General features: G+C 47.3%; 1 protein-coding gene across 1 annotated transcript in view; it reads left to right on the plus strand.

Annotated features, from left to right (window-relative positions):
• The window catches only part of LOC119379154 (1-phosphatidylinositol 4,5-bisphosphate phosphodiesterase epsilon-1), a 187,872-nt gene that overhangs the window by 149,342 nt on the left and 16,480 nt on the right, over positions 1 to 22,050 (plus strand). The window contains exons 24-32 of the mRNA XM_037648352.2: positions 1,136 to 1,354; positions 2,373 to 2,492; positions 3,939 to 4,101; positions 7,253 to 7,377; positions 10,412 to 10,575; positions 12,846 to 13,004; positions 14,141 to 14,243; positions 17,486 to 17,688; positions 20,128 to 20,259. Coding sequence (XP_037504280.1) covers positions 1,136 to 1,354; positions 2,373 to 2,492; positions 3,939 to 4,101; positions 7,253 to 7,377; positions 10,412 to 10,575; positions 12,846 to 13,004; positions 14,141 to 14,243; positions 17,486 to 17,688; positions 20,128 to 20,259 — 1,388 coding nt within the window. The remainder of the gene's footprint in view (positions 1 to 1,135; positions 1,355 to 2,372; positions 2,493 to 3,938; positions 4,102 to 7,252; positions 7,378 to 10,411; positions 10,576 to 12,845; positions 13,005 to 14,140; positions 14,244 to 17,485; positions 17,689 to 20,127; positions 20,260 to 22,050) is intronic.

Consider the following 22,050-nt stretch of genomic DNA (forward strand, 5'->3'; position numbering starts at 1 on the left):
CGTGTAGCTATCTATACCTATGCCTCCTTGCAGACTGAGTGAAACCTGTGCACTGTCATATACTATAAAGGGTTTAGAAACGCTGCCGGCACGAGTAATGCGGAATTTTGTGAAGCATACCCACAGAGGACTTATTTCCTAGTGGTGATCTTAAAGGACCCCTGACACCAAAATGGAACCTCAAGATGTTTGTTTTGATTGTCCTGTATACGGGGGCACTTCTGACCGATTATTGGTGCCGGACATTAGCTTTAAGATACTTTAATTTGGTTTTAAAGTAAGCACGTGCGCTCATCTGAGTTGGCAGCACCTCGCGACATCGCCACTCGTATGACGTAGATCGAGGCCCCGCTTGACGTCCCACGAGTAAAGCTAATATTGTCGACGTCAGAGAAGATTTGCGGGGCGCGCACAATACCACGACTGGCACCCGGCGAGGACTATTGTTCGTCACCCCTCTCGCTTTGTTGTCGGGCTGCTCTCAACGTGGTTCTGGCTGCTTCGGCCAGGAATGTTTTTTTTTTCCTGAGAGAGGGGGAAGGGGGGGGGGGTTGAAAAATGCGCTTTCAACGACACCAAAGCTTGAGTGCGCGTGATCGTCGGCGCTCTCCCGCTGTGGGGCGCTAGTTTCTTATGGTATTTAGACCGGCGTTTCGAACTGACACAAAATCGTTCTCAATTAACGACGTTAGCATTAATTATACGATGCGTTAGATCATTTACGATTCAATTTCGGGATTACCAGACACAAAGCTACAAATTACAGTAAAAAAGTCACGAACAAAACTTTCGCTGTCAGGGGTCCTTTAATCGCTTTGACGAAAAACCGTTCCCTTCGACAGCACTAAGCAGCTCGCATATATGACATTATAAATATTTTTGGAAGTTCTTTTTTTTTAATCACATATGTTTATTTACTCGAAACTTTGTAGTCAGACTAGGTACATGACAGAACATGAAATGGAGCTCAAAGGCGTTAGCAGTTTGCTTTGCTTCAGAAATGCATGATTTTGCTGGGTGAATTCCGGAAAGAGATGCCGGGACGCTACGGACTGCAGTTGCGCAGTACCTACCGCCTGTCGCAACCTGTAGTACTTTAGAGCTAGTATCTGAGTCCATCCGCGCTGGTGCGCAGAGTCCTTATCGAGCCAGGAGGGCTCGTGCAAGGAAGTGCACGCCACGCGGCACCCGGGCACGCTGAGCCCCGGCGCGGCGCACCCTAGGTCGCGCAACCCGGCCGACGCCGAGCACATCCACAGCGATGACGACGGCTACAAGCAGCGAAAGTCCAGCTCCCAGATAGCGCCCGAGCTCTCCGACCTGGTCACCTACTGCCAGGCCATCAAGTTCAGAGGTGCGTTCCACGCCTACTCTGCTCAGGCACTGTCCTTCGCTGTTTGTCGGTAATACTGGGGTAAGAAATAGGTGTCGCAAACGCTGGGCTAAATTTGCATATGGGATTGCCTCGTTCAAAAGTGCATTTAACTATGACAGTTGCGATGCTTCCCTTCAAATAACTTGGTTCTTTTGCGAAGGTTTATTGGTGAGACGCCAGCTCTTAAAAGGGTCACGTGCTACGCAACGCCGGCTGGCGAAAAAGAGTATTCCACACTCGCCGTCATGGCTACTAGTGGCGCCGGTTAACGCTCCCTGCGTTACACGCGCAGAAATATCCAATAAAGTGGACTGGGGAACGACCACCGTCGTAGCTCAATTGGTAGAGCATCGGAAGAGTTAGCCAAAGGTTCTAGGTTCGGCCCCTAACGACGGCAAGTTGTTTTTTCGCCCACATGTGACATAACTACAAATTAAAAACTACAAATAATATCTCCCGTGCCTTCCTGGGCTTCAGTGCCTGCTGGCTTCTTTAGGTTTCGTTAAACTTGCTATGAACCATTCCCATTCTTTCGTCCGTTCTTATCACAGCGTTTAACGCTTTTAAGACCATCCTCGTCCACCCAACCCTACAGACCAGCAAAAAGAAAAGGAGGAGCGGAAGGAAAAGGGTGTCATTCACAAAGCTTTTCCTTCGTAAATGTTTTCTAAAATTCGTCGGTCCCCTAATTCTGTAGTAATACGTGCGCTATCATTATTTTCTGGCAGTTCTACACGGGGCAAAAAAATCGTTTCGTGAAAGCGAGCGAAGATCTTTTACTCGAAGCCGTCTTCGAATTTACGTAACAAAAAAAGTATCGCGTTCATTACATATTCTATATACAGTGACTGAGGAAACAAAAAAAAAACGTTAATGTGGAGTCACATCTATAGCCATTGAATAACTTCAAACAGACTTGGTTGTTTGTTTTTCTTTGTCCGTGATAGCGGCGCACAATAAAACTACTCTGTCTTAAGCGACTGCTCTGGCGGCGCAGGTTTCGTCACCTGCCCGTCACCGACCAACTCCGTGAAAGTGAAGAAAGTGAGCAGCAAGAAGAACGTGCTCGCTTCGGCCGGATCGCCGCTGGGCGCCAACACGCCTCTGCAAACATCAGGTGGGTGCTCTCTCTTTCCCTCGGCACGCGTCGCCTTGCGGGCGGCTCTTGACGCGTTGACGTACTACACGGGCATGACGCCACGTTGGATCGGTTCACTGCCTGCACTGGCATCGCATAAGACGATGGCGTGCCGAGTGATTGAGCCGCAGCCTAGCGCTTGTTGTTTGCGCGTTGGCGCTACTTCTTCGCGCTACCGTTGCAGCGTATCTCTGAACGAATCATCATCATCCTTAGTGCGGGTTGAAAACGATGACATGCGAGGTCAACACAAAGCCTGGCCCACGAGGAGGGAAATTTCTTTTCTTACGTAATGTGACAGACGCAAGAGAGAGCCTCTGAAGCCAATGATCGCAGTACTTGAAAGACTCGAAAGCCCATCACAGCGCATTTTCATCCTAAGACGAACTTGTATACTCCTTTTTTTTTACCACGAGTATAGTCAATGTGTCAAGCCATAAGAAGGACCGATAGCCGATGGTCAGTTAGAGCGACGGATGGATGCCAAGAGATGGGAAGCGCGGCCGAAGATGGCGAAGGGTTAAGTAGCGACGAAAGTAAGAAATTCGGAGGCACAAAGTAAAATAAGCTCGCTCAGGACAGGGTGGGTTGGAGATCATTGAGGAAGGCCTTGGTCCTGCAGTGGGCATAACACAGGTTGGCGGTGATGATGATAGCCAACTCGTATAGGAACCAGTACAGCTCATTTTCTCCCCTAGACCTCGAAAATACGCACCTATATGCATACGGGAACACATCTGCATCTTGGGCAACAACACACGAAGAGGAGGGACAAAGCAATGCAAGAAATGATGGGACAAGCGCTGACTCGCAACTCATGCTTTAATTGAACTGAAAACAAATTTTATAACGAGAAAACGGTCACGTGAGCACCGTTATAGGTAACGTTAGGGGTGCCTGAGTGCCACAAGACAGTTCTGCTAAGCACATCTACAGTTTAAATGTACCAGCAGTTCACTAGTCGGTGTCTGTTCGAGTTCGGAAGCTCTGCTGCTTAATCATAGGCCACGTCAAGTGCAGTCCATGTGTAATGCCACATTTAATTAATATGCACATATTAATGTGACCTCTATCTGAGACCGTAGTTCTAATCAACGCCAACACGTATGCCGAAGCTCTTTTTGAATTCCTTATGCTCTTCACTTTACGAACTGTTCATCGCATTGGATACAATTGACTCGCTTCACTTCCAATATGGGTTGGCGTTTATGTTAATAATAGGCCGCCTGAAGCTTAGCGCAACTATGTCCCATGGGCGCAACGCAATTAATTTCAGCCCGATTCTGTTACGTACCTCATGAAGGAAGTGTTCTTCGGTTGTTCGTGTGCTTGCCCGCAGGGCAAGCGCACGAACAACCGGAGCTCAATATCTGTGGTGGATCTTTTGTGCTTCGCTGATAACCTCGCTTCTTTGCCCGCGTACAGAGCCCAAGCACGACACCCCGACGGCATCGACTGCCTCGGTGTCTACATCGGCTCCCTCTTCAACAAAACGCCACTGCTCCAATTCAGTGTGCTTCCAGGTGTCTTCCATGAACGAAAGTGCTGCCAAACGACTCTGCAAGCGCCATCCGCTCGCTCTTATCACATATCCTTTGCACGGTTGTCGTCGAACTAAAAAGTGCAAATCACTTGCGAAATAAGCAACCTCGATGGTAGGGCCTGTTGCACAATAGTCGGAAGTCCCATGCAGTCCCATGCAGTCCCATGGCAGCGCGGCGTGGGAACTTTGACCACCCATGTACGTTTAGGTTAAATGCACATCGCCAGAGTAGCAACCTTAGCGATTGCCTCTTCGCTGTTTCTGCCTCCTTTAAAACAACTGTCCATGCGTAGATACTCAGGGTGCTACTGAGTGCATCATGTAGATTACAACTGCAGTTTCGTTAATCTATATAGCGTTGTTCTATGTGCATTAGGGTGTGTTTGCCATCGTAATAAATACATTACCATTACTGTTAATTTCTAGTTCTAACATGAACCCACGGCTAAGCTGTTGCGCTGCTAAGAGCAGATGCCAGCCGATCGTGATGGCTGGCATTCTATTAGGTAGGCAACTGGCCAATTGCAAACAGCACTTACAAACTAAAATCTTTCTGAAATCCACAAATGTACATACTCATTCGTAGGTGCTCCTTGCCAGTGGTTAGCCGCTTTCGCTAATAATATGTCTGTCTCACTATTTATTGGCTGGCATTTTCTCTTACCAACAGTCCTAGATTAGGGACTTTTCTTGTGTGTGAATACGGCGTCCTGAGGCTTAAGTGCAGCGTTTATCATATGAAACGACGTCACCGCATGGGGGGCCGCAGCTGACTTCGGGACGTCTGGTTGGCATCAACGATGCTCGAGAGTCTATAGAGAGCCTGCAGAACGTGCCATGAATTATTTCTGCGGACGCGACATAATACAGTCAAGATTCGGGAGCATTTATGTTCCTAGCTAATGACCTCCTTTTTGTAGACAAAGGCTTCGCGTCTCAGGCGATATTCTAGAGAATCCTACGACTACGACTGCAACTCCTTTATACCCTTAATGACCTCCAAGATCATTTTTCTCCCAGCAACTCCATTAGCTTGGCTCGCGTTCTGTGCTTCTTTTCATGTGGATTACCAACGCAGCATGCGACCTGCATTTAATTGACCCTTTATATTTTATAACGCGTTTTTAGGTGGTGTATTTATTTGGTTCATGACCTCTTTTGCTATAGGTTGCGCGATGTAATTCTTTTTTTCTCATTGTATCTTATTTATTTTGTCTCTTCGTGGCGCCTGAATTCAGCGCAGCATGATTGCTGGATTCGTCGTGATGCCGAATATGAACAGCTGATACATCGCACACAGCACTGTGAACCTAACAAAAAAGTGCGCAGGAAAGAAGGCGCGAATATTTCCACTGGCGATTTATTGACCATTTACAGTCTTGCGTGCGATATATGTGCTATCTTTGATAAGAATACCTAACGTGTTTCTTCAACCCTATAGTTACATAAAACTAGGAATGAGCCGAACGCGCCCAGGGACACGGAAGACCTGATGTCAGCCTCCTGATGACGCCTTATATGACATGACGAAAATACATAAATGTGAAGTCGTTGAGCGAAAAAACAGTGCGGGAAGAAAACTTTATGGATAGGGCAGACGCTCACTTGCAACTGAAGCTTATCCCAATAACTGGCCCAACAGTCAACGCTTCTGAGGGAAAGAAATGCTTTATTGGAAATAATCTATGCACCGCAACCGTTGCACGCAACTGAGGCAATCTTTTTACTAGCTAGTGTAACATGATCCCTACTCTTTTGTCCTGTCCACTTTCCGTCCGTTTATTTTCTGGTCCATTTAGCCCTAAGTGCAATGTATCAGTTGTGGCAACCGCCGCGAACTATACAGCACAGCTTTCTCTTTTCTTTAGCGAGTGTAAACTAGCCAACCGTCATCGACTACGCACGTGCTTAACGTGAAGTCTGATCTGTTTCGATACGTCAATTTCCACATTCTAAATACTTTTGCAAACCTATAGGAGGAACGTCTTGCACCCTTCGGCGGTGAGATAAGAGAGCTTACCTTGTGGACTGGCCGTATAATACGCTCACACGTTCGCGTCCTTGTCGCCGTTTGATTTTGAGCAGCATAAAACGACGCTTTGAAAGTTATGAATCATTCATTGCTCGAAGCGTACCTGATATTTATTTCATCATCGACCTCCGACAGCAGTGACCGTGATTGACATATTTGATCGCGAGCAGTGTGTACACTACCGTAAATAATATACTAGAAGCGTCGCTTGGTCTCGTTATATGGAACTGGAAATGAGCGGGACGTGTGCCAAAATTAATTTCGTTCTCCGTACAGGGGACGGGGGATGGGGGGATGGGGGTTGGCCTCGTATGACATGATGTCTGTCTCTCCTGCCAGCTGTGCTGTAAAAATGATTACTTCATCGCGGGCGCTATTGAGGAAATAATCAGCGTAAATTGTTTAAAAGCATCACATTCACATACGTGAACGAACATTTTTTTTTTTTTTTCAGTTCAACTGTGGGCTGTGTCATCTTCAGCTTCTCATTAAAGTCAACATTCTCGTCTCTTATTTTTTCGCAACCTGTCGCGGGACTTTCCGTTTGCATTATTATTCTTTTCTTTTAGAGTTCTCTAATGCATTATACTGCACGCATTTGTATGTCAGGCGGTTCCGTAATGTTTAAATAAAAGATCGGTCGAGCCGCAACGAGAACGAGCCCACTGACACGGTGGCTGTCTCTGGGCTACTTCTTCTGTCCCGTCTGCTAGCGCTGTTTCTTTGTCTGACTTTTCACGTAATCATGAACCAACTAGCCTGTCTTGATTTCATGAAAAAAAAAAGTTTTCAATGTTTTACAATGCCAGCTTCAACGGGCACTTGTGTATGTCGAAGCGCTACTGAAATTGGCAATCGCGACTTCATGATAAAGCAGCGTACGTGTTTTATTGCGCCAGTTCCATTCCTTAATGGGAATTTTTCTGGGACGTCTTCTGAGAATTTTCTTTTTCCTGAGGGCCGACATTGCGGGCGAGATTTTAAAGACATTGTTCGGTTAGCAGCATTTTGTATCAAGAGCTTGTTGTTATAGCAGTGTATATTAGTCACTGTGAGCACCCGAAATAACCTTGGTTACTGTGCTGTTAGTGCGAGAGCGCATTTCGACAGTTATGTGCACTGTTTTGATAAGCCTTGTTCTACGTCCTTAACGCCCTTCCTCACGCATTGCGAGAACCAACTGATGCGTACATATCCTGCCGGAATGAGAATAGACTCGTCCAACTTCAACCCAGTGACGTTCTGGGCCTTTGGACTGCAGATGGTTGCGCTCAACTATCAGACTGAAGGTACGTATATTGTCGTGTCTGTCAACAGGAAAGCTGCGCATGAAATAGAGAAGCGCATTTGCTGGGACCTGCGACATGTGAAACGTTTTACTGGTCGTTTCAGAGCGCTCCGGTCAGGCCACAAAGATCGCGTAATACAGCAGCTAAGTGTAACTGAGCCTAAGAGGAGCCTATGAATGTCCCTGTTAGAACCCGCTCACTATCATAACCCAGACTTCAATATTTCGGCAAGGCTTCTTCGTATGGCATTGATGGAGCACTGTGAAGCGACCTGTGGAAATTTGGCAGTGCGAATGAGCTGTTGTGAATGCGTGTTGAGTAGTGCTTAAGACACACACAGATACTTAAAATTGAGCTACGAATCTAGCATTTCATGTGCTAAGTTCACCCGCTAAGCTATTTTCTGATAAAAAAAGCTGGTTTTTTACCAATGTCCATCGTCTTTTTGCGCCTGCATGAAGCACTGTCAATGTGTCTGCATAATTTGTCATCTTCAACGAATGTATGGGTTTCATACGAAGATAACTAGTCTAAATTGGGCTCTGCTACCCCATTCTGTCACTTTTTAGGGGCAAAGCACCTTAGGGTCGAGGCTTGTCCGTTGTCCGTGCTCACGGTACAGCACCGTGTAAAATCTAAACATCAGGTTTAAAAATAGCTTAATATCAATCATAATTGCGACGAAGCAATATGAAACACCCACAAGCACAAACCCTTTATACTAGTCGGCGACTTCAACGTACACATTATGGACCTTAGGACCTAGCTTTGTCGTCGACTCTCACTGTCGGCTGTCACGGTATATAGAAAACCGTTGCTGTTGTCGAAACATATATGTGTGTATGTGAATAAAAAAGGTTTACAATAGACGAACATCAATCATAATTGTAACAGAACAATATAAAACACCTACAAGCACAAACCCTTTATACTAGTCGGCGACTTCAACGTAGACATTATGGACCTTAGGACCTAGCTTTGTCGTCGACTCTTTATGTCAGTTCATGTCACTCAATTTACATTATATGGGACAACGCTCGGACAACGTACGGTTACTCATTGAACAAGAAGGGCGAGAGGACCGCACCCTGAGGAGTGCCCCTGGTCCCTAAAAGGAACTTTCCACTCGTAACTTCCCCTAGGTGAAACTCGGCTGTCCTTTCTTTAAGGAAATCCGCAATGTAGCTATCCCCTCCCTCCTAGGGAAAATACCGCTTATCAAGCACTCTATATACGCGGATGATATCACCATTTGGACTAACAGTGGATCGGATGGGGAAATCACAGATGCACTCCAAAAAGCAGCTGACACGGTGCAGAGCTTCGTCCGGCGTAACGGACTTGCGTGCTCTCCTAAAAAATCTGAATTACTAATTATTAGAAACAAATCTGCCAAAACTGGGACGGCGGGAGATGCGGTTACCCCCATACAGGTGATTATGGAGGATGGACCAGTCCCGCCAGTCTTAACGATACGAGTCCTAGGAATGCTGGTGCAGCACAATACGCACAATTCTGAGGCGATAGCGAGGCTGCAAGCCACGGCCCGCCAGATATGCGGCCTGCTTAGGCGCGTAGCCACGCGACATCACGGAATGAAGGAGGGAGACCTATGCCGGCTGACTGAAGCCTTCCTGGTCAGCCGCATTGTATACTCCTTCCCATACTACCACCTACGCCTTTCGGATAAAGCAAAAATCAACAGCATAATACGTACTGCATATAAGGCGGCTCTAGGACTCCCTAAGTATGCCAGCACTGAACAAATGCTCAACTTGGGCATCTACAATACCCTTGAAGAGCTTATTGAGGCTCACAAAATAGCACAGCAGGCCCGTTTATCTCGCACGGAGGTGGGTAGGGAAATATTACACAATCTGGGGTTGAACCCCCTCATGGAATCAGCGGGAAGAATTCCATTGCGGCAGGCTATTAGGCGTCGTTTGGTAGTGAAGCCAATTCCAAAGAACATGTTAGCAGGTAGACATGAGGGAAGGCGGTCTGCCAGAGCTAGGGCCCTGCAGGACAAGTATTACAACGACAAAACTGCAGTGTACGTAGATGCAGCAAAACAGAACGAACAGCTCTACGTAGTGAGTGTAGTGACCGGAGAGAGGCGAATCTTAAACGCTGCTTCTGTTAAAGTCCCATCCGCTCTGGAGGCGAAAGAAACTGCCATCGCGCTGGCCATCACGAGCACTTCCGCTCGGACGGTCATAAGCGATTCTAAACGAGCAATAACGAATTTTGCTAAAGGCAGCGTAGCCGTCCCTGCGGCAAGGATCCTTAAAAAAGACCGGGGAGAAGCAACCGTCGAGCTTGTGTGGGTCCCTGCCCACTCGGGGAACCCGGGGAATGAGGAGGCGCATCGTGTATCCCGAGGTCTAACTAACCGGGAGGTGCGACCCTCGGACCCGGTTTTCCCGGGTGAGGCACTGTTTTCTTATAATGACGTCACTAAGTACTACGCAAACGAACGGAGGCTTTACCCTCCGCCAGATGACGACCTCACGAGAGCGCAGGCCACAATCCTACGCCGCATACAAACGCACTCTTTCACCACTCCTCATATACTGGCAATTATCACGAACGGAGAATTCGAACCAAACTGTCAAAATTGTACTCAAAATGCACTAGCTACCCAAGATCACATCTTGTGGGGATGCGGGGGTTTTCCCCCTCCAAAATCGCTCCTACCAGCTCCCTCAAAATTAACATGGGATGAACTTATCAGAACTCCCGACCGGGAGAAACAGCTGGCCATCGTTTCCTGGGCCGAAAGAGTCGCTTCCCGCGTGGAGCCACCCTGAGGCGTCAGTTGACTCTTAGTCAAATAAAGTTGATACCACCACCACCACCTACGGTTACTCACCCATACGATACCCAGAGCTTCGCCCACTCGGCATGATTCACTTCGTGGAGATGCGTGGATATTTTTTTTTTTTTTATTACAACTTTCTTTTAAAATGTATTGCCCTCACGGACTACCGTGATGTCAATCTTGCTCTGTTTGTACTATCGTCCCATTCTGCAGACACCGGCCTGCACATCAACACTGCCATGTTCGAGCAGAACGGCAGTTGCGGCTACGTTCTCAAGCCCAGCGCCATGTGGGACAAGAACAACATCATGCACGGCCAGTACAACCCGTGGGACAAGGAATTCGACGGCATCCATCCCCTCAACCTTCATATCACTGTAAGCGGCATCGTAACTCACGCGCCACCTGTCGCCATCGTATACTCGTATAGCAGCCAAACAAGCACATTAATCTTGCGATACCCGTCATACGTGACAGTATATGCAGTTATACTAAAGACCGCTACGTAGCCGACTTCGGAAGCGCAGCGTAATAGCCGCTGCACAGGAACTCTATGGCTATGGTAAAATGCGGGTAAGCTGGTTGATTGTGGAATGTTTTACGACGGCTTATTGTGGAACATCTGGGATGAAACAGCGCACTGAAGTTTCACGAATTGCAGAGACAGAGCATTGAATCACATTTAGCTCATTCGAAAATTGAGGGAAAGGCGAAAGACAAGGACGGTCAACCAGACTGGAAAATCCGGTTTGCTACCCAATGCATTGTGTAACGGCGAAGGTCAAGTTCTAAGGTGACATCCAATTCAGTGGTGAGGGATGACGTAGAGTTCCTCCTTTTCATGATACCTTATCCTGCGATAAAGGTCACACAGCTTACACGTTCCGTGCCATCGTGTTAGCATTGCGTTAGCATCGTGTCTGTGCCCTGCACTATGCGAAGTAGTCATAGTCACGTGACAGCTCAGCACGTTATCTCGCGACTGTAGACTTGCGTAAACACCGAAAATATTTGAGCGTTCTAAAACATCGTATGCGTTCGCAACTTCAGTCGACGACACCCTATATGTTTTCTATTCATAAGGTGTACAGCCTAACGGTTGTGGTGCTGAAAAAACAAAGGCATATGCCAGTTAGGAAAGCAGAGATCCTTCCTGGTTTTGTACCAGCCACAACTGTTTCACAGATGACACTGTTGGTAATTCATGCCACTTAATTGTTGTTAATATTAATGAGAACTAACAATAATAATAATATCCACGGTTTAACGTCCCAAAACCACGATATGATTATGAGAGACGCCGTAGTGGAGGTCTCCGGAAATTTCGACCAGCTGGGGTTCTTTAATGTGCACCTAAATCTAAGTACACGGGCCTCAAACATTTTCGCCTCTATCGGAAATGCAGCCGCCATGGCCGGGATATGAGAACAGACAATAATACCAAGGAAAGTATAGATGTTATTTGTAATAACTGGGATATAAATGTAAAAAAAGTAAAGTGGACGAAAAGATAACTTGCCGCCGGCAGGGACCGAACCTGCGACCTTCAAATGTCGCAGGTTCTAAGGTCGCAGGTTTCGAAGGTCGCAGGTCCGGTCCCTGCCGGCGGCAAGTTATCTTTTCGTCTACTTTACTTTCTTCCCATTTATATTCCAGTTATTACAAATAACATCTCCTATACCTTCCTTGGCGTTATTGTCTGTTAGTTCTCATTAATATTGTATCTAACAAAGAAAAACGAGCCCTTAAAAGCCATCTTCTTTCCTTCATTCATAACAAGGGTCTCGTTCTGGCAGACTTGATGCCTTCAGGTAGTATGCGAGGGATTATTGGTCAGCTGCGAGCTCGTGAATAGATCACGTGCTACATGACGCCGAAAGGCAGAAAAACAGTGTTCCGCACTCGCCGCCATGGCTGCGATCGGCGCTGACTAACACTCCTAGGTATAAATGCACATATATACCCTGTAAAGTGGACGGGGGGTTGGCCGCCGCCGTAGCTCAGTGGTAGAGCATCGGACAAATTCGAAGGTCGCGGGTTCGGTCCCTGCCGGCGGCACGTTATCTTTTCGCCCACTTTACTTTCTTCACATTTATATCCCAATTATTTCAAGTAACATCTCCTATACTTTCCTTGGCATTATTGTCTGTTAGTTCTCATAAATATTGTGTCTAACAAAGAAAAACGAGCCCTTAAAAGCCATCTTCTTTGCTTAATTGTTGTTAAGCAAGTGCAGCTGAGAGGTGGCTCGAATACCGTCAAGTTGCTCTTATTTTGGGCGCATGAATAATATGGAAGTAAGTTTATTTCAGCTTGACAGGGCAGCTACCTCCGTGAGATGCAGTTGCACAAATAAGAAAATTACTGAAAAAAAAGTGCAAGAACTGCTCCGCCGGTGTTTTTGTGAACTTAGACGTATATAACAATAATATATTACACACATAGGTATGAACATAAAAGATACGAGAAATTACGCATATGTGGTGGCTTTCAACGTCTATGCACGTATAATGGTTGTTTCACTGAAACCTTCACAAATCGCATCTGCAAAAACGTCGCACTGCTCTTTGTGTTCGCCGTATCCTTTAGTGAATAAATACGCATTGGAATGATTCTGCTCTCCTGAAGGTTGTGTCGTTTGCTGCAGGTGATCTCCGGCCAATACGTGTGTCAGAACACATACGCCTGCAGCCCCCAGGTTGAGGTCGAAGTGGTGGGCGTGCCGCTCGACTGCAATCGCCTGAAGACCAAGATTGTGCAGCGCAACTCGCTCAATCCCATCTGGCAAGACAGTTTCTGCTTCCGGGTAAGCCACATTTTTTCACTCCCGATCTTTGTCGAGATGCGAGAAAAGCCCTCTTCTGATTTACGCTTCGCAGCTCTGCGTGCGCCTTTGATTCGTGTTACATCCATCTATGTTTTCGTTGCGCCGAGCACTGCGTGTCTAGATCAGCCTTATGTTAACTGCAACATCACTTGTCATACTATAGCGAGAGTTTGCAGTCCTTCTTCACTCGTTTTCTTGCATCGTGGACATCGTACTGACATGAGTATTGGCGGAAGAAATAGGCACCGTGCACGCGGCTGTGGATTACTTTGTTAAACGAATGCTTGATTTCCAGTGAAGTATTTTTTGTAAAGACGTGAGCTTGGGCATGTTGGTACTCCATATTAACACCTACAGCGCACAAAAGGAACAAGACACAGCATACGACTCGGACACAGCGCTACCGTGTCGTACCGCTACCGTGTGTGTCCGTGTCGTACCGCTGTGTTTTGTTCCTTTTGTGCGCTGTTGGTGTTAATATTTTTTGTACTTGAAATTGGTGTGTGTGTGGTTGGGGGGGCTGGGGGGGGGGGGGGGGGTGAACGTTACGCGCCGAAACTGCGATATGATTATGAGGCACGCCGTAATGAAGGGCTCCGGAAATTTCGACCATTTGGGGTTCTGTAACGCGCGCTGACATCGCACAGTACACGGGCCTCTAGCATTTCGCCTCCATCGAAGTATTTGGAAAGTTATATTTGACGTTACCTTTAAAGTTGTCTACTCAAACGAATTCTTCATTTACAGTAGGACGACGTAAAAAGGCGACGTTTTTTTTTTTTTTTCTCGAACCGGCCGTATGACGTACTGCTTATGATCTCGGTGCATTTTATTCGATGCCAGCGACACAACGCCCTTTTACGTCGCCAGTAGTTTTCGTAACGCTCCAGAGTTAGGCATTGAACAGATTTGTACCTAACCTGCTGTAGCGTGTGCATTTGTTCTTGCGTGACTACGGACACCAGCTCAGTGTTTCCTACAGGCGATCATGGTAATTTCCGTCGAAAGCGTTCGTTCTGCTCACCGATTAGCGTTGTGTTCGTGAATACACACTAGTGCGTTTCGTGATAGAAACTTTCGCAGCTGACTCGCGCTATATTTCGCCTATTTTCCAGATCGCTTTTGCAGAATTGGCATTCCTGCGCTTTTCTGTTATCGACGTGATGACAAATCACATCCTTTCTCAAAGAGTGATTCCCGTCAAAAGCCTGAAGCAAGGTGAGTTCTCTTTGGAAACCGCATTACTCTATTGGTGTGCTTTATCGCGTTACCGAGAACGGCTTTAAATTTATAATGCTCGCAAACACGCTTCCTCTGTCACGAAATAAAATATAACTCAGAAGTGCATGGTATTGCCAGAAGTGATTTACACTACACCTATTGAGACCTTATAAGGCCTTAAGTGTCGCATCAAACGCTGGCCTTGAAAAATGCGGCGTGCGGCACACAAACTCACGTGACCTCTCAAGCGTGACCTTACAAAAACGGGTTCGAGCCGCAATCCAACCGAGGTATTCTGCGTGGCAGTCAAGTGCTCTACCACAAAGTCACGCCAGTGCTTGAAACTGCTTTGGAAAAAGACCCTATTGGCCTCGTGATCGAAAAGAGTCGGCACCTAGCGGCGAGTGGACGAAACCCTGTAATGTAGATGGCTCCTTGCGTCGTCTGCTAGCCACAACGTGTTGGCATGTGGGCAAACGTCACGCACGTACTCAGAGGGCAGCTTATTTCGTTGTGTTAGCACAGTATCAAATGCTTGTACGTATATGCCTAAACGATATACGCAATCATTTCACCTTCCGAGGCTTGTACGGACTCTAATAAGTGAGTGCTTGCTCGTGTCGGTATGATGCTTGTCGTAATCATCGCATACCGTCCATTCGCCAAAATTAATTCAATGTGGGTACCACGTTGTCGTTCAAGCACATCACATAGTGCATTTGGCGTCGTCCTAAACAAAAGTAGCACTAAATGTCGAGGTGTGAATGCAGAATTTTAGCGACACCATCTCGTGAAGTGTTGGCGATTTCGAAATACTTGTGATGCCGCAAAGCGTGAACTAGCGTCTGCAAAGGCCGGTGAGCGGTAAAAAAGACCTCTAGCCACGCACTTCTACAGCAGTGCACGTATCCATGCAAAAAGAAAAGCAGAGTGCACAAAGTTCTTCTTCAACTAATTACGCAGAAATACAGGCATCTTTTTTTTTTTTTTGCAGCCGATAGAGCAAGAAGTAAATACTTAATTGGCTCAGTCGCGCAACACTATTTATATTGTAATATATAGACAGAACACAAGCTAAACACGTACAAATAATGCAAGAAAAAACATCTAGCACAGTGCAAAACACGACTGTCACCGAAGGTCAGCACCCCATTGATTGGCAGGTAGCGCTGCACATCATCAGATAGCACTTCATATCATCATTAGGCTGCAGTAAACGCGCTTTATTCGCCGGCAGTCGGCTCAAACCGCTCACAGCGAAGCGCCGTTGTGTACGTTTGGAGACGTGCCGCCGACCGTCTATCCACATTAACGCGGCGACGGTGCTGCCACCACCGCCCGACCTCGCGGCGAATACAGGCGTCATGTCGGGCCAGGAGTCACGTTAGCACACGTAACATTGCGTTGCTTAAGCGCAGGATCGCACTGGGCGTCGCACCATGCGAATTACATAACGAATGAACGGTGTAAAGCTTCCCACCCATTACGAAGGGCTAAGCCATCATTGATCGACATCATCATCATCATTCACAGCATCAACAAAGTGTGCAGCTATGCGTAGGTGCGCGTCCTGCCTAACAGACGCGTAGTGGGTGTTTCAATAAAGTCTGTACTACACCTTCCAAAATGGCACACAAAGACAAACGTGCTCGCTTGATGCGTTCAAAGGGACAATTCTGTGCAAAACATATGTAACTTAATAGAACTTTTTGTTGGGCTAGTTGGTACATGCTTACTGAAAAACCAAAAAGACGCGTACCATCAAGGAAAAAGGTAAGGACAGGACAGAAAGGGCGTCACTCGCAACTAACTTTATTCCCAGAACATCAGCGACATATATAACCACAGCGACCCTGCGCGCGCACATCCCCTCACAAGCTCGTCAGAAAATACGCGATAACATGATCAACTAATCGAAAAATGAATCGATGAAACTAAATTCACCCCCACGCAGAGCAACAGATGTGTCACTAACACAGCATTCTTTCTTCTTTCTAATATAGTATGCTTCCATAATTTCACGCGCTAAGACATCGTTACTCTTTCCAAGAACGGAGACACTGGCAAACCCAGGCTCACACTTGCAGGAACCACAATGCACAGGCAAATGTGCTGAAAGTTTATTTTTCACCGAAAGTTCGTGCTCCCTCATCCTGTCGTTTATGCACCGGCCTGTTTGGCCGATATATACCCTACCGCAACTAAGCGGGATCTCGTACACTACACCAACCGAGCAGGCGACAAAGGGCCTTGCGTGCCTCTTCCCACACGGGGAGGGCCTCGGTGCAGAAGAAATTCGTGAGCACGAACTTTCGGTGAAAAATAAACTTTCAGCACATTTGCCTGTGCATTGTGGTTCCTGCAAGTGTGAGCCTGGGTTTGCCAGTGTCTCCGTTCTTGGAAAGAGTAACGATGTCTTAGCGCGTGAAATTATGAAAGCATACTATATTAGAAAGAAGAAAGAATGCTGTGTTAGTGACACATCTGTTGCTCTGCGTGGGGGTGAATTTAGTTTCATCGATTCATTTTTCGATTAGTTGATCATGTTATCGCGTGTTTTCTGACGAGCTTGTGAGGCGATGTGCGCGCGCAGGGTCGCTGTGGTTATATATGTCGCTGATGTTCTGGGAATAAAGTTAGTTGCGAGTGACGCCCTTTCTGTCCTGTCCTTACCTTTTTCCTTGATGGTACGCGTCTTTTTGGTTTTTCAGCAAAACATATGTACTTGCTCGTTGCGGCTCATTTTTCTTACATGAGTGCGACCAGAAGAGATGAAAAATTATTGAATAGGGGTTGTCGCTGGAGCCAACGTTTCTACGTGGGGACTTTTAATCGTCAACGCAGCATCTGCGTTGATAAATAAATAAATTAATTAATTAATAAAATCTGCTACACTGAACCTTTTTAGGTATACGCTTCTAACGGCGGATGTTTGTCAAAGCAGAATCGCACATTAGCTACGGGAGCCAGAGGTCGCGATGTAAAGGAAATAACTGAAGCCGCACGATAGAAGTGGGGCTATTGTATCCGCTCAAATTATCCGAATAGGGCCAGTCTGGTTCGCGCGTGAAAAATGCGTGAAAAAATTATTTAACCACTTCAAATGGTGCCCGCTGAAAGCTGTTCTTCAAACTTCGCTTCCGCTGCGTTCACGGCAGGGGTATAGTGTACGTGCATATGTGCACTTTTGCTCTTTGCTTTAACGTCCGAAGGGTTTAACGTCCGATGGCTGGTTGCAGGTTACAGGCACGTACGCTTGCGTAGCCCTCAGAACCAGCCGCTTCCTCTGTCATCGCTGTTCGTCTACTCCGAGTTCGAGGATGAAGGGCTGGAAGTCGTCCACCAGAACGGAGACCTGCTTGAAGGCGCCATCCCCAAGAAGGTTAAGGGAAGGACCAAGGAAATCTCCTCGACCGATAGCATTCGCTGCGACGGCAGAGATGTGAGTGTTGCGCGCTTACAGGCGGAAGCTTCGGGCCCACCTCACTTCCGGGAACCACGAACCACTGTCACTGTATTCGTTAGCTTTGGTGGCAGTGGAAAATTGTATGATCTTGCAGGCACACACGTTAACAATGCTTACATTGCTATGTACTCAAGACAGCTACACGACCGACCGAACCTGGCGCAAATGCATTGTAAAACCTTCTTGAAGTCCAAACCAAAAGCTTTCTTTTCGCAAAATCGCCAACTTCCAACCTTTGTAATAAGAAAACGGTAAATTCGGATGAAGTGTTGCACACTTAACGTTACGCAGTTTCGTAATGGAATGCAATTATGAAGTTTTACGTGCGCGATGTGTTTATGAGGCACGTCTTAGTGGGAGACTCTGGACTAATTTTTGTCACCTAAGGTTCTTAATGTGCGCCTAAATCTGAGTGCACGTGTTCTTGCATTTCACCTTCACCGAATCCCTGCCCCCCCCCCCCCCCCCCACACACACCTCTTCCCGACCGTGAAATTGTAACACTAATCTGGACTCCCGCACATGCGAGCATTCTGGGAAACGAGGCGGCTAATGCCAGCGCCCGAGGATTGTGGGCGCAAGCATCAGATGTGTTGGAACCCGCTGCGGAGGAAGCGCCGTTTACAGCACGAGATCGGCTTATTACCTACCACGATATGCGCAAATCCCCGCGCAGATGCGAAGTCCGGTGGCGACAGCTGCGACTCCTTCATTTCCGTCCCCTCACCTTCTCCACCTGATTAATCCCTCTGTTTACCCCTCCTCCTCTTATGAATTCTACGGCTCTGTCGGAGCGGACTTAAATAACATCACATGGGGGTGTCCTGTGCGCACCAGCCCTGTCTTCCTGAATCAATTGATAGCTAGGACAGAATAGCTAGGGAGGAGCACTGGGAGGCTGCCTTGTGCAGCTGAGGGGGGGGGGGGGGTCTTATAATGAAATAAAAAGGAAATGAAGAGAAAAGTGACCCCGCAGCTGTCTCTAGCAAAGTACGACACATCAGCAATGGTTCACAGGGGAAGGGATGAGGAGGGATTAAAAGCAATAGATAGGAAAGATGGGGAGCGGTTAGAGGTGATCGCGGACAGGGCCCCAATCGGCGAGTGGTCTTCGGCGAGCGGACGAGACAACCGTCAAGCGTGAAATTCTCCGAGCGACTCCTTGCGCAGCCCGACCTTCAACAGCAGGCCATACTGGTGTTGGCCGGAGGCCTACCTGTACCCCTCTATCCCCTTGCGCCCTTCCCCTTAAAAAGGAATCAATGACGCTTTTTGTTCATTCATTCAGTGGACTAAATATATTGGTGCCGGAAGGGAAGAGTACGGGTGAAACGGCAATGATCTTGCTCATAAAGCTGAAATTACAGGGACGATAAAGACGACGGTACGTGCGCTCTTTTTTTCGTCCCTTTCATTTCAGCACTATGACCTCACTTACTACAACGATCCGAGTATATTCCAAAAATCTTTACTCTTTTACAACAACAAGCCGGGTGTTAAAAAATTCGAAAGTCGCTAACCCTGTGCTGCTCCTATCATGTGTGCCTGGTAAGGTGAATTTTGCCTCGGCTCATAACAGTGATCTATTGTCAAATAATCAAAAGTCACTGAGCTTCGAACGACGTTGTTAAAAGACGGGGTTTACTAATCGTGTTTTCTAATAATGGTCGCTTTTTTATATTTGTATTGTTTGTCACTGTCTTACTTTAACCTCTGTCACTGCGTCATTTCTTTCGTTTTTCTTCGGTCTGTCCTACGTTTTCCTCTCTGTCTCTTATATAAATACATGTTTTCAAGGTTAGTAATAATAATCTTAATAAGCAACCATTATTTTACGTGCCCAAGAGGAATCGGAGGTCTGAGAACTGGCGCACAGAATAAATAATTCGGATGCATTGAGGTTAGTGGTAGGTATTGTGAGGATTTCTAAGGACAACAGACTTGCACGAGCGGCTGTAGACTCATAATGATGCCGTAAACCTCACAAGACTGCCGCTCTGTGACGTCGCGCGCGCGCGCGCGCGTGTGTGTGTGTGTGTGTGTGTGTGTGTGTGTGTGTGTGTGTGTGTGTGTGTGTGTGTGTGTGTGTGTGTGTGTGTGTGTGTGTGTGTGTGTGTGTGTGTGTGTGTGTGTGTGTGTGTGTGTGTGTGTGCTCCCCCTCTCTTTCTCTGCTCTCCCCTCAGTCTCCTCCATCCCTTTTCCCTGTGCAGGGTAGCATACCGGTTATGCTAAACTGGTTAGCATCCCTGGCTTTCCTCTTTTCCTTCCTTCCTTCATTGACTAAAATGTTTTGCAATCATTTGTTTTATGCTTGATAGCGGTACCTGAACTTGTGCTTCAGTAATGACCTCTATTGGAGTCTCTCTTCAATACGCAAAAAGTATAGCCTTCTTTTGTCTAACGCTTCTGTTGCAGAACCTGGTCGCCGGAGCTCAGGGTCTGAAGCGTCGAATGTTTTTCCTCGTGGTACACGGCGTCATGCCCGATGAACCAAAAACAATACTGAAGGTAACGGAGGACACCACATCGCGAGAAGTTATTGCTCAAGTGAGTGAACGCTTTTCACGGTAATCATTACGATCCATTTCCAAGCGCATAAGCCTCCTTGGCGACTTTGCGTACGCACAGTGCCTCTCAGCTCAGTAGGGGGTTCATCTATATCGGGGGTTGCATTCGCAAAGCTTTCCGTTCGCACGCGCTGTTCGCCATTAGGCTGACCGCGTCCGCTAATAGAATGTCCAACATGATTATTAGATGCGAAGTATCTTAAGGCGGAGCTCAATCCGGTGGTGGTGGTGGTGGTGGTGGTGTGCGGCGTGACCACCCTCACTGCGCATGCGCACACCCTCTCCACACACCTCCTCTCCACGCACCCTATCCCCTCCCCCTCTCCACTTTCCCTCTCCCCTTCCCCTCTCCACTTTCCCTCTTCCCTCCCCCTTCTCATACCCCTCTCCCCTCCCCCTTTCTACTCTTCCTCTGAAACGCGGGCTAGACACGCCGAAATTCTCTCCTGCGCAACGCCGCGATGAGCTCGAGCGCATGCGTGTCCCCTCCCCTTCTCTCTCCCCTTCTGCGCTGCCCCCCTCTCGCCCGCCTGTCGACCGCGTTCCCCGCTCGCCCTGTGAGAATTAACGGCCAGGCTAGATGGAAGATACGACGCGCGTAGCGTCCCTCTTCGCGTTCCACGACGCGAGGTCGGTAGCATGCACAACGAAGGACAACGGAACGCGATCGTGCAAGTGCTCCGGCTTCGCATCGCCTCATGGTCCCCTTTAGCGGGAGATGGTGTAATTTTGGCTGTCGCCTGCTCTTTTGCGAATTTATTTAGCGTAAGAACGTTTTCCTGAATACGGGCCTGAATTCCTTGTATTCTCTAACGCTATTTTCGCGGATACAGGTGTTACGAACGGTTTTCATGCTTCTTCAACGTGTAGGATCCTACTGCTAGGAGTGTGAGAGCACGAAGAGAAACAGAGAACGTTGGGAATGAAAGTGTTTTTTTTTTTATCCTGTTTTCCCAGGGCATAAAAGGTAGAGAAAAGGCACACACTACATGCCTACACAATTGAAATGCAGGGAATTGTGTAAACCATGCTAAGGTTAAGTTGGTGTGCGTTTTTTACTATAAACGTACAGAACCCATTGCTTCATCGAGCATGTGTGAGTATTTTTGGTGGATTGCACTGCGTATCTAGCGCTGGTTACACACAAGCGCGCCCTACACGTGGTACATGGGATCCGATATTTTACGACCGAAAAAGATACGACTAGAAGGACACACGGTAACGCTCTTACTAAAGGTGACCAAGAAGAGGAATACAGTAAAATCTCGAGCCCCCCCCCCCCTACGGTGACAGATAATCGGACGACATTTGGAGGGGGGCCTTTGCTCGGTCGCGCACTGATATTCAAGATGGCGGCGCAAGATCCTCTAAGAAGAATGCACACGTGTACTCCTAATGAAATGCTTTATTGAATACGCATGCATTTACTGCTTTTTCTGAACCGGAGGGAATCCCCATGTAAAATCTCATGTGTTATGACTAGAGGCCGGATTTTTAAGCACTAAAAAAGCTCGTTTTAGGCGCCACAAATAGGCAGGCAAAACAACGTTTTAGGCTTCCAAAATCGTAAACATAGGCACAATAAATTTTTCACATACGTGCAAATTATTTCGAACGAAGACGTGCGCGACCTCAGTCTACGACAGGAAATCAAAAATTGTATTGCTTAAGAGAGAGAGATAAGATTTTTTAATGAAATGCCCGGATAGATGGCACAAAGATGCCAACAGTTGAACGTAGCCGTGCTTTGTCGGGGTTCACAGAACACGGT

The sequence above is a fragment of the Rhipicephalus sanguineus genome, chromosome 1 (assembly GCF_013339695.2).
Source record: "Rhipicephalus sanguineus isolate Rsan-2018 chromosome 1, BIME_Rsan_1.4, whole genome shotgun sequence".
Classification (NCBI taxonomy): Eukaryota; Metazoa; Arthropoda; class Arachnida; order Ixodida; family Ixodidae; genus Rhipicephalus; species Rhipicephalus sanguineus.